Here is a 13894-nt window from a genome sequence, read left to right on the forward strand (position 1 = left end):
TGTCGCTTCAAATTTAAGTTTTCAATTAAAAAAGACATAAAATGCTCTACTACCAATGTGTGTGTGTGTGTGACTGTGCTTGTGAGTGTGTATCTATGAGTGACGTAGCTGAGGCTGCGATGACTTCGTCAGCGGCACAAATATTGTAAAGTAGTTTGACTTTGACACAGGCGTCATAACTGTTTAAGTGTCGTGCAGGGAACAAGCTGGAAAAAGTGGTCAGTAGAAAATTAGAGGATAGGTAGGGCAATAAGGTATACACTTGCCAGCAAATCTTATGCCCCACAACACAGTCAGTACCTATTCTGTTCGCAATCAACTACATGTTTCGATGAATGTCAATAGAAAAAATCAATCAACCGAGAAAACCTGTAAGGCTTAGTTGATATCATGGGAATCGCATAGAAAAGCGTTTTCTTAAATTAAAAAAACAAAGTTTAATATAACAGTTTTCCAAACTTCCAACCGCAAGTCTATAAAACAGAAAAGAGCAGAAATAAATAAATAATAGAAACGTATTTTGGAAACCCTAGACGAAACAATTTTTAACTTTCAAGGATTATTTAAGAGAAGCCAAAAACTTTCAGAGTTGCGCTCATTTGCATCTGTATTAAAGTATCCACAGCTCTTCGTACTTTACCGAAAACAAATTTAACATTTTATTATTGTTTCTTTAACTTGTACCATTTACATTCTGAAAGCTCTGTCCGGCGTCGCCATCAACATTATCATTTAGAAAAAGTTGAGCAAATGTGTAGCATTTATCAAGTTTTATGACTCCATTCGGTGCTTGAAATTTTGTATTTTTTGGGCGCCCCCAATTTGCTTGATATGCAAATAACTAAATTTTTGTTTTCAACACATATTTTTTTTATAAATTTTATTGCCCCAGCTTTACACGACACAGCACACGAAATTAATGCAAACTGGACACTGAAATGTTTGAACTTTTTTCTCTCCGATAAAAGATCTAAACAACGGCCCATTGTGCGGGTCTGGGAAAGTGTGGCTAACGGCCAATTGTACAGAATTCATTGTTAGATGACGTTAGACGGCCATTCGAGCTGTCGTGGACTGAACTTGGGGAGTTGAGGCCTTGTGGCTGATTTTGAGCTAAAAAGATAAAGACAATTATTATCGCCATTATCGCCAGCATCTGTTGTTGTGGTTGTTGTATTGAGGTTGCCGTGGCTATTGCCACATCCTACAGTGGAAAATGATATGCTGGTTCTGCCATCCAATGCAGCCGCCGTCGCATACAAATTGGCAATAACCATCAATTGGCAGCCAGAGCAGCAGCAGCTGGAGTCGGCTAAGCCAAAGGTGCCAGTGCCAGTGCCGTGGCCATGGCCAGTGCCAGTGCCAGTGCCAGGTCCAGTGTTTGCATTAGAATGAGCTATGCCAATGCTAGGAACAGCGCTCGCATTGGCGGAATGTCGATTACAGTTTAACGCATCCATTGATTTGCTTTCTTTGTATCTGTTCTTAAGTCTTAGTATTGCAGATCGTGTTGTGATCAGCAAGCATAATTGTATTTTTGGCATTCAATGCTCGATTCAATGCAATTTGGACAAATGGCACTCGCCATCTGCATCTGCAACTGCATCCGGCCCAGCCGGTGTCCATTGTTCGCCTTTGGTTTGCTGTCGCGGCTTCTGTTGTTGAATGTATAGCATTCTTGGCAGCGCATAATTGCAGACTCTGGTATGATAATTCCCGACCAGACAAACATTACCTTAATGCGGAGAATGTTTATCTAAATGCTAGATATTTCAGAAGTTTAACTGTGGATAAGCGTTAAACGCGGATGGCCACAAGTTCAATGGATTGATAAAAAGCTTCTTCAACTACTTTCAGATATTAATTAAAACAATATGTAAGAGTACATAAACATCAATAAGCATCTAGTTTTTCGATTTGTTATTTAAATAAAATAAATAGATAAATTATATATGTTGTAAGTGAAATAAATTGTTATATTCGCCCTTTATTCGTTGGATGTCTGCGCTGTCTATCCTTTTCATCAATGTTACTGATGAGCTGACATTTTATTTTTTCCATTTTGTCTAAGTGGGCTTCCTTTTACCTCTTTAAAACCTTCTTAGCAGAGAGCTCACTTACTTCTTTCATTACCCTCTTCGAAGTGTTGAGTAGCTTGTATATTTTATACATAATATAACCAAAAATCACATATGTATGCAAGGAAAACATGTTTCTTCCATTTGATTCTTTCAATAATGCTTTCAATTAACTCTTCCAGTTTGAAATTTATTGGCTTTTCTGAAAAATTAAGCACATATGTATGTATGCACATACATATGCATGTGTGTATGTAACATTTAATATGCAACATATATTTTTGGGAAAAAGTTTATTCACTAGAATCTCGCAGAAGCCGTCTTGTAGAAGCCTAAATACATTTCACTTTTACACAATTATTTCCATATTTACGAAACGCATTAAAGTTAAATACAGAAAATACCAGTTACCCGTTCGCAGTCTGGCAGCGCCCGCTCACAAGTGTGTCCACACTTTGTGACAATTAAAAACCAATTGGCAATTTTATTGCTTATAGTGTGATTACTTTGAACACTAACCAAACAACATATACATATATGTATTATATACATATACATATATGTTGTTTGGTTAGTGCGTGAATACAAGCACAGAGACATACACGCTTTTTACGTTTAGCGTTTTCCCGCTAGAAATAAATGTATTCCAGGTAGCTATCATCGCTTCCAGCTAAATATAATAGGCATCTAATTTTGTTTGTATTTAGTTTATTTTCGGTATTTCAATTCAGCAAGTTACCAATATTCAATTACTTTCATTTGTTTTGTAATTGACTGTAAATAAGAAACAAAATATTTTCATGTGCCTTCGGCATGTTCTCCTCGTTTCACATTCAAACTGCTAATCATTACTTTTTTATAGCTTAAAGTGGGCGACCATAGAGATAACGTATATAATCCGTTCTGGATGGAGCTCTACATTGGGGACACTCATTCAGTTGCTTTAGGCAGCTTCGAATGCATTTGTCACCAAAGAGATGGCCACATTGGAGTGACACCAAACGATGATCACTCGATGAATTCCATGGATCCAGACATATGGAGCAAGAGACGCTGATGTCGTTATGGGTCTTGCAACGCTCTATTTCTTGCTCTAACTCCAAGCATTGTCTATCCTTCTCTTCCAGCTCAGTTTTAAGTTTTAATTTCAGTTGATCCATCTCCTGTATATGGGATTCCTCTTGTCTTTTCAAGTCTGCTAGTAATTGCAAACGCATTTGGTCCTTTTCCAATAATTTTTGATTAAATTCTTGGGATTGCAAATCCTGTATCGTTTTAATAGAAGCGACATGTTCATCCATCTCCCGACAATAGTTTTGAAGGGATTGCAGCTGTTCCTGATTCTGAATCAGCACGGGTTGGTTTTGAAATTGAAGATCCTCAACTTTTGCGCACAGCTCACTAAGTTGTTTTTGTAATTCATTTGTGTTTTTTAATATTATCTTATAAGGATCTAGCTCGTCCGTTTTCTGTACTGTCTCCGAGACAAGCTCTTCTTCAATAATTTTCTCCTGAATTGATAAAAACTCCTCTTCGCCATTGGAAAGTGCCATTTTTATTGTATTTTATAGAAGTTCGGTCCTGTAATTATGCACGTGCAAAAACAAAGTAGACATGTTTTTAAAACACGGGATTCCCCTTTGAAAGTATGCCTTGTCTTGTTATGTTTTGTCTCGACAGTTCAAAGACAACACGTATGGGAATTTAAACTCATACTTAAAATGTGTGTAGGTATTTACATACAAGCATAAGTATGTATGCACTTATTTGCATAAACAGCATACAAACAAGACTCGGATAAGAATGAATAACTATGATTATTACAATGACTATATTGAATAACAAAACACTATTAAACTGACTTCATACCTTTATCACTATAATTATTTGCAGAAGCAAGTTTTAATTAGCTCCAAACACCATTTGCTCGCACTCGACACATTTACCGAAGGTGATGCCATATTAACGAAACGAAGCTGAACTTTGCTTTTAAACACTTCGAAGGGCTCATCAATTAGGTACTCACTGGCTGAAAACTATTGTGTGGCAACGCCAAAGATTTCTCTTGCCTTTTATCATCTTGGTTTAAGAGAACTTTTATTTGATCATCTATCATTTGTGAGCACATTAATATGTTAACCTCGGTAGCTTTTTTAAAATAAAATAACATAGTAACCCTTGATTAAGTGATTATTTATTCAATCGAATTAGTATGGGTTGCCATAGATAATACGTATGTCCTTCAATGCTGCAGGAGCTCTGCATTGTGGGCATAGTTCACGTTCCTCCAGACTGCGTCGTACGCACTTGTCGCCAAAGAGATGGCCACATTTCAAGGACACGACGCGATGGTCACCAGACAATGTCCATTCATCCATGCATATGGAGCAAGAGACTTTCTGATCAGAGTTCTTCTTCAGCTGCTGCTGAGCCTGTACAATCCGCGTTAGCTCCAACCAATACTTCTTGCTCAGCTCGACTTCTTTTTGTAGCTGCATATTTTTTTCCCTGACTTGCTGCAATTTGCTTTTGTTATGCACTAAAAAATTAGCTAAATATTCCGTACGCGTACTCTGCTTTTCCAATACTTGCTCCTGTACTTTCTTGTACATAATATTCACCATCGTGAGCATGGAGGAAAATTCCTTATGCATTTGATGACTGAAGCTCTTTAGATTATCATTGGCACCCCGAAATATTTGTAAGGAGTGTTCTTTATTTCCAGCATAGCACTCAGGTAGGCCTTGAAAGTACACCTCTTCAACTTTTGAGTGCAGCTCCCGAACATTTTTTCTTATTTCATCCATTTCAGCTGTAAATATTTCCACAATTCCACAATGTGAATATTTTTCTTCCTGGGCTTTTTCGATATGGTCTGATTTCGGCATTTGACACCCCTCGCGGTGCTGTTGTATTTGAACAGCATTTCGCGTTTTCGTCATGCGCTCTCGAATGGATAAAAGCTCCAATCTCGTGTACGACGGCATTTTCCAAATTGATTTATTTCGGTTCCTTTCCTGTCCCAACTGAGCCTTGGGTATGTCACAAACACGACTCTCAACATTTAAGTGATGTACGAAAACATCGAATGCGATTTATCGATTTATTTCACCGTGGTAAAATTCGATTATTTCTTATCGACGGATAACTGGAAAATTACTTTCTTTGGGACATCCAATAGTACATGCATTGGTACGTGGGTAAAAGGTATTTTTAACAAAAAAAACAATACTTGCGATTATTTTAAGTCTAACATATATATAAACATATGTATGAACGAACATATGTATATGTAGCTTTAAGTGTTGCCACATTGATCGAAGCGAAGATGTCTAAAATGATTTTATTTTATAAATTTGAGTACTCACTGGTAGGAAATGTTTGTGGAGTGGTTACACCGACTTCTAAACCTTTCTTTCAGGTGTCAGCTACTTTTCGAGAGCCTTTTCTGAGTTTTACAAAAAACTCCTTGCATATTTTCTTGCTTCAACGAACTATCGAGTATTTTCAGAATGTGGTCATGTGGGAGTTCTTATAAATCTTTTTTTTTTTTAGGTATGAAACCAAAAAGTTCATTGGCTGGTGGTCCTCCTGCAAAACAGCTACGTGGACATGATTCGGAGAATAAGCTTAAAAAGGAACTAGAAACTTTGATCAAAGAACGCAATGAACTCAAATTGAAATTATCCACTGCTGTATACGAGGTGGAATTAGTGAAGTCGGCCTCATTGAAATTGGAAGAAGCATATAATGCTTGCATCGCCGGATTACAAACAGGCATGCGAGTCCTAACCGAAATGCTGACAGGCTCAAAATCACAATTTGGGGGTGGTAAATTAGACAACATAAACCAGAAATTGACCGAGGTTCTTCAACAAATCAAAGAATTGTGCGTTTCTTTGGATGCGGTGCAGAAGCCAATCCAAGCTGAATGTCGTTGCCAAGGAGGTGAAGTTGAGAGCCTGACCATAGCACAAAAACTATTGGTTGAGGAGTTTGAATTGAAAATGTTCGAGAAGGATCAAATAAGACTTAAGCTACAGGCAGATCTAAAACTTCAAGAAGAAGCCCATTTGCGGAAAGTAGAGGAGCTGAAGACGGAAATTGAGGGTCAAAATCGCGTTAATCCCAATTATATAACATGTTCGATATGCCTAGATACGTGGACTTCATCCGGTAGTCATCGTGTGGTCTCTTTGGCATGCGGACATGTTTTTGGGGATATGTGTATTCGCGTACACTTGAACCGTTGCATTGAATGTCCTCTATGTCGAGCTCCAGCCGATTCAAAGGACTTGCGTTATCTATTCCTGGAAGGAGCTCACACTGAATAAAGCAAATGCTTATTATATTGGCTCGTAGATTTGAATAATAAATTGAACAAACACACATACATGCATATATGCCTGACAAGAACTTTTAATGGGCTGACAAAATGCTAAATGGACTTCCCTCCTAATAGACAATTCATCAATTCAGCGCCCTTTAACAAACTGTCAACTGCAGTTGTGTGTTGTGGCATGCCCCAGCGTTCCATTAGCCATCAGAATCCCAAGTTCCAACGCATCGCTAGGCCCTCGATAATTGCGCTGTCACTTGGCTGAAGACATGGCAATTTGTGGGCATAAAAGCGCGCAAATTTGTTATGAGTTCTCTCTGCTGCCCCGGCTGGTGCTCGAGGAGTTGGCACTGTTTGCCCATTCTGCTGCCGTTCCTGCTCCGGCTGCTGATGCTGATGGCTGTTGATGAAATGGAAATGCGAGAGACTCGCGAGTTCTTCGCATTGAAATCCATTTAATCGAGCCATCATACAGTTCCATAGTGCCGTCCAATTCCCTCCTCCAGCCACGTGTTCACGTCGCCGTTTGTTGATTTATGAAATACTTGCCGGCTCGCAAATGAAAATCCATTGGCCATCGTACGTTTTGAGTTTGTTTAACTGCGAGTACGAGTGTATTTGTATCTGGTCGCCATCCGCTTTGGTTTATTGCCGAGTGGCACAATGCTCAAGAGCTCGCACCGGGGCTGGTCATGCGCTCAGCGCTAAGCAGCCAAGAGGCGTTGCACATAATTTGCTTTGATCTGTTTCGCATTTGGAGAGCTGTCAACTGACCAACACAGTTGGCAACGGGAGACACAGACGTAGACGAGAACGGCCCGGCCTGACAATAGAAGCTGGCCGAGCATTCCGATTAGAGCATGCTGTTTGGCGTAGGCTTTAATGCCAATTGGACAGTTTTTTGCAATCAGCTAGGCCGTCAAAATTAATTTGTTATAATAACAAATTGAAAGTGCCCATAAAACGCTTTGAGCTCACCATCAGAGCAGTTGGAAGTCTTTGGTGTCAGATTGTTGTTTAGCTAACTATGATAAGTGCAGGCTGTATTAGTATATGGTTAAAGCTCTAGATACAAGTTTCAGAGCTGTGGACCACTCGTTGCCCAGCTGAGTGCAACAACAAAGTTATGTTAATTTCATTAAGCCCAAAGTGACCTTTTCTATTCGCTACAAATATTGTTGGCCCTTACGTTTTTGTGTGTACGTATCTTCAATTTGTACATTGGACCATCGACAAAATCTAAAACAAACACTTCAGAAAATATGAAAGCGCGTCACGTTTTAAAAACTCTTTAAGTGGTTTCAGCCAAATGAATTTTATTTCGGCCTCGGGGCCCACTAAGAAACTGTAACAGACGTTGGAAATATGTTAAGAAAATAAAAATAAAAAAAAACAACAAATCTTCAGCTTCAGATGTGTAACAAATTGGAGCTCAGTTCAAGCTGGGCCAAGCCTTCATAGGAATCATCGATTGTCATTATCAACGTGATAAGCCACTGGGATCAAAATATTGCTATGCTTGTACTCATGTGCCCACCACCAGTTCTGAGACCCGCCACCTTTTTGCTTTTTCTTTTTTTTTTTTGGTTTTGTCAGTCTTTCAGATCCAGAGATCGCAGCTGTCAGCTGGCGGTCAGGCTACGAAATACTTCGAATGCACTTGAGACATTTCTCTTGAACTTCAACGCCTGCCAGGCCGCTGTCAAAATATTTCAATGAGTTCTCTTTTTTTCGTAGCTTTTATCACTGGCTCTGTGGGTCTGGGGACCTGAGGGTACGGGCTCGGGATTGGGCATGAAGCGCAACTTGTTGTGCGGTCTTTTGATGAGATCTCAATATGACGGCTGTCTGTCCGCTGACATTGCGACGCGTCGTGTGTGTTTGTGGGGAGCAGTTTGTTAGACAAATTAAATCTGTTATTTTCAATTTCCAATACACACGCACACATACACACAGACACAAGCAAACAAACAACGCAACAACGATAAGAAGTGGCTTCTAACTAAGTGAAACTCGTTCTGTGCTCCAGGGCAGGCGTATGGTTATGGCCATGCCCACAGAGCTGCATTCCCATGTCGCGCGGTAACCACACGTTGATCGGGATGGGCCACGGGATCGGGTGATCGGATGATCGCAACGGCATACGCTGCCAACATATTCTTGTATTTATAAGGTTTCTGTCATTTCTGTTAAGGATTGAGTTATTTGCTTGCCTGGGCCACAGTCGCCAGTGTCTCACCATGCGCCTTCGGGATGTTGTCACTTTTTTGTTCGCATGCTGAAAATGCGCTTGTTTTTTTTGTTGTTGTTGCTCGTTGTAAGGCGATACTCTAAGAGTTGATTGTATACGATAAGCCCAGGTATGCTGTGTACATTGAATAAATCAAAGCTGGCAATTTAAATGATCCGAAATAAATAAAAGAGAAGCCGAACCAAAGTCATAATTGAAAATTTGTGCATCCAAAAACATGTAGAAATCGAACTAAATAGGAATAAGTACGAATTGCCATTCGATGTATACATGTACACATGTATGTACACACATATGAGATGTAATTCCCGGATTCAATCAAAATGTTAAATTGGCAATCAGAAAACACATATCGATTATGTTCTTAGCCAAATTCTCATTTATCGAATACCATTTTGACCACGTGCCCGGGGCAACAAAGCAATTTAAATCTGATAAAATGGCAGCTGCACTCAAATATTACGAATATTATAAAATTTGCACATTGCAAAACTTGAGCAAACAATAAAATGGCAATTAAAGCTGCTGAGTAAACATTTAATTGTTATTACATGGCAATAAGAAAACAAGTCGAGCAATAATAATAACAAACTAAGCCCAGAATTGAGGAAACTTGATAAAATTGCAATTTCAGTTAGTTTCGTATCGGCATCTACAGCTGGAACTCTGGACCAGCATTTATTGACACTCGTCTTATCATAACTAAAATCATTTGCATGTATTGCAAACATGGCAAACAGCAACAAGAACAACAACGGCCAGGACCAAAGGCAATCGGAACAGGATGAGGTACGTGTCGCCTGGTCGCTGGCAAACATGAAAATTCAATAAGCATAAGAATTTCGAATTTACGATGATATTAACAATAATATTGCAGTTGTCGCAATGGGCGCTGAGGGCGCAACACGAGATGCCCAACTGGAGCTGCAACTGGTAACTGTTGGACAGTTGGGGGCACCCCGTTGCTTGAGACTGGGGCAGATTGAAAAGAAGAAGAACAAATAGAAAGGAATGGTGTGAGCGCTTACCACAAATACCCTTTAAAAATATGTGATATTCCTTCCGATTGAAAGTAGCTTTCGAAGGGAAATTCGATAGATGGAATTGGGAAATTACCCAATTAATTATTATTTTTAATTATATCGTCTTAAATAAGTATATTTTAGAATAACAAATAAAAAGGCATGGTGTGCGCGTTTTATCACAAGTAACTATAAAACTATCAGCAATTCTTTTCAAGACTCGAGAAACTGGCGTGAAAGGGAAATTCGATTAAAATGCTGATTTCTAACGAAGGAAATTCAAAGGGAAATTCACAAGATGTAATTGCGATAGGGCGCCAATTAATTAATCTATATTTTATTCTTAAAGCTTCTAATGTAATTAGAGTATGCACGCTTCGGATTGGGCATAAGTTTGCTTTCTTTTCAGTCTTTTTATAGCGTAATGCATTTATTTAATAAATTCATATACAACATATAAAAAAAATTCTGCACAATGCCGCCAGGCACATGTATCTTTGCCTGGGACTTGGGAGTTGAAGTTGGTCTACGACACGCACCAGGAAATTGGCAGTTGAATGGGCAGTCGCCTGGGCAGCCGCTAGAGGATTGTAAACAATTTTATGAGCTCGACTGCAATAATCTACGCAATTTTATTGACACTTTGCTTTTTGTTGTAATTCATGCGTTTGTTTGGGTGTTTATCGCGCCGCGGGCGATCTTCTGCTTGCCAGCAGCTAGCTTGGTGCCCTTCGGTTGTAGCCCCGACTTTCTCCATGGGTCCCAATCTATCAGCGCCGATAAGCAGCTGGTTTGTCTTGTCTGTTGAGTGGCTGACATGGGAATGCTGCAGGCTGTCCCCATTTCAACTAGGCGCAGGTGCCACAGCCCAAAGCCCTATCTGATTGTCACCTAACGCTTGACTAATGAACCATTCGACGGGGTTTACTTAGTAGTTGGGAATCTATCTTTTTTGGTTTTGTTGTTGTTGCCTTTTTTTCGGGTATTTTGTGTGCCAACTGCCATTTTCTTCGTGTGCAGTAGCTGTCTCTGGCCATTTTAGATAACCCTATCTAAATGTCAGTCTTGAGTAAAACAAGCTATCGGTTTATGGCATCTGTGCTACTTAATTGAGCCACTGCCACACTAAAAGCCGAAAGCAGCGGCCATATATAAAAAAACGCTTTTGCATAATTAAAACCCCTTTGAAATGCAACGAGTTATTGGATACCTCCCTCCATACCCATGTACCATGCCCCGCGCAGGCTTCAACGCTCGTCGTGTCCGTTCGACTCGCTCATGTTGTCATTTTAAATTTTAATCGCTTGTCATAAACTGCAATCGCATTAATTTCCATGCCTGACATGCAATTATATGTAAATAAATATTTATTTTTAAATTTCCAATTTATTTATTTACAGCTTTTATTGCTGCGTCTACGAATTTATTCTATAAATTAAAAACCATATTGCCGTTTATGACTTGTATTGATTTAGTGCCACATTTTTAAAGCTTCTTCTCCAAGATAATAAACGTTCAAATAAGTGCCGTTAAGGAAATTCAATGATTGTGGCATTTTCAATGAATATTTAAGCATTTAGCTTTATGCATTTTCATAAATATAATAACATTTATTTACTCTTTACTCTTTCAACCATTTAAACTGGTTATATTTTTCAATGCTCAGTTCTTAATTCTTTTTAATTAATTGAAATTCCTTTTGCTTTTTTTCTTAACACAAATGTTTAAAAATAAACTGTGTTTAATTTATAGCGATTTTTTACACTTTTTATCCCACATTCTCAAATTGAAGAACGTAATTATTAACCTTTAACATTTTCACGCATGAAAGTTATGTGAAGAAAAATATACAAATTATTCACGAAGCCCGTTCGAAAAGGGAATGTGAATAGGTAAGTAAGCATCTTTATTTTTTAGTTTTATTTTTACCTTTTGTTTTTCAGTATTTCGATGTTATTTATGAGTGTCTATTTTTCAGGGAATGTTGTACAGTGAAGCGTGACTAATCAGGCCGCGCTTCAGCTACGAAACTTTTGCCGGCTGCTAATTGCCGTGAAGGCGCCGCCAATGTCCATAAGCCTGAATGCATATACAATATACACATGGATTGGCTATATGGATTCTGAATCATTAAAGCCAGCGGCAATGCAAATTGCAGCAACAAGTGCAGGATTTTTAGCACTCCGCCGCCCTCCACCACGGCCAGCGATCCCAGCTTAATTATCATAGCGCACAAATGCAGCGCTCCGACCGCGCGTATTCCGAGTTGTGTGTACAACCAATCAGCGTATGCAAGGCGCTAAATGAGCAGCCAGTGGACTCCACTGACCAGTCGGCCAGGCTGCCAAGTGTCACCAGCCAGCAGCAGGAGCAGGAGCCGCCAGGGAGTCGGCGGCGCGGTTAAAGTGTTGCGCTAATTTTATATGCAAATTATGGCAAAAGCGCGGCTTGTATGCTAATTTGGACCCAACTCAGACTCCGACTCTGGCTCCGGTCCACAGCTCTCGATGGAGCTGCAGCAGCAGCAGCCTTGCCTCAATTCACCATCCTGCACTTAACACTCTTTTTAATGATGTGTAGTCCGAATGCATATGCCAAATATTTGGGGAATGCTGCCAGTTGCCAGTTGACTGTTTACTGCTGCTGCTGCAGTTCGTCATCGACTGTTTGGCTTTTATCTTGCGCAAAAGTGTGAAATTTTGACGCAACGTCAAAGCAATTTTTCGCTTCACTTTGCAAGATATGTGGATCAGAGCTGCAGCCTTCTCTGCCGGGCAGCACCTTTCACCAGACGCTGACTTTGCCCAAGACAGCGTCTGTTAATGATTTTTGAATACATCATGCTGGGCTCGCAATATACACAAGCACAAATTTATGCATTCTACTGTTGCCAACTTGTCAAGCTTATATGTGTGGATATATTTTATTTTTTGGGGGAACTGCCACATGAAAATCTGTTGCGGTGTCTTAATTAGAACTGCCACGTACAACGGCAGGCTTTTTTTCTTTTTTATTTTATTTTATTTTCATTTATTTTTTTTTTTGCCAAAAAAGATATTATATATGGTGTTAAACTTTCACGACATTTTTGGGGCATGTTTTATATGCGGATTTTGATATAAATAAATATTTTTTTAATTGGTATACCAATGCTTAAATAAATATATCTTATAATTAACAAGCTGTCAGAATCCAGTATTGCGGAAACTGGGTCAATTCAAAATATCTACGTATAGATGCATAACAAAATTTTTACGGTAAAACCACTCTTGCAATCTGCCAACATGCAAATAAAGCTACATTTTTTACGGAATATGTATCTTTTTTCTTTTAGAAAAAAAGTAACAACAATTTATGAAACTTTATAGAAAACGCCAAACGCAAATCAAGTGTTACTAAATTGTGAATAATGACTCCATTCGGCCAAAAGCAGTGCTACACACGCACACTGCTGTAGCTGCCCAATTTTATGTTACAAAAGGCCAATACAAACTCTAACGAATCTAATCAAAAGATAAACTCACGCGCAACGACGAGGAAACCCTCCTAACGAGTATTTTAAAGTTTCAATCAAAAATTCGTTACACTTTGCATGCGCTGCAGGGAGTGGGGCACGGGGCATCGGGCATCGGACCAAGGGGTATAGGAGTGAGCCGTTGTGGAGATGGCAGCTCGTGCAGCTAATAAGCCGTGGCTTACATAAATGCGGCAACAATCAACATTTTGGCCAGCGGCCGCAAACATGAAATTATGATTTTTATTGAGGAATTCGCACAGCGGGCGGTGTAATTAATCAGCGGCATGGAACGAGGCGGCCGACAACGTTTGGTCTGCGGCGCGAAACGGGCACAGGTCGAGTGTCAGCCAAGACGGCAATCAAGACCCAATGACCAGAACCCAGAACTGCAACTGAAGCTGGCTGCCGCATTAGCTGCCTGCGCAGGTAAGAGGTCAATGCGTTGCGTATGTGTAATTTTGTTGAATTCCTCCGCCCTTGTGAGCGCCTGCCCGCCCGCTGTGAAAGTGAGTTTAACGGTAGTTTGCCTAACAACAATTCCAGGCGATCAACGCTGTTTGATTTAAATTGTTGCTATTGTTTTTATTGTTGCCGTTGTTGCTGTTTAGGTGTTGGCCCACACACAAACTAACACGCACGCATACGTACATAACAGCAGCGATATTTCGCGATTTTCAATCAATGTGT

The 13894-nt window shown here is 39.7% G+C and overlaps 1 protein-coding gene across 1 annotated transcript; it reads left to right on the forward strand.

Moving 5' to 3' along the window:
- Positions 1–5635: 5635 nt before the first annotated feature.
- LOC6623382 (E3 ubiquitin-protein ligase RNF8) lies at positions 5636–6412 on the forward strand. The gene has a single exon (XM_015175801.3). The coding sequence runs from the start codon at positions 5636–5638 to the stop codon at positions 6410–6412; it is 777 nt and encodes a 258-aa protein (XP_015031287.1).
- The last annotated feature ends 7482 nt before the right edge of the window (positions 6413–13894 follow it).

The sequence above is a fragment of the Drosophila virilis genome, chromosome 3 (assembly GCF_030788295.1).
Source record: "Drosophila virilis strain 15010-1051.87 chromosome 3, Dvir_AGI_RSII-ME, whole genome shotgun sequence".
NCBI classification, from domain to species: Eukaryota; Metazoa; Arthropoda; class Insecta; order Diptera; family Drosophilidae; genus Drosophila; species Drosophila virilis.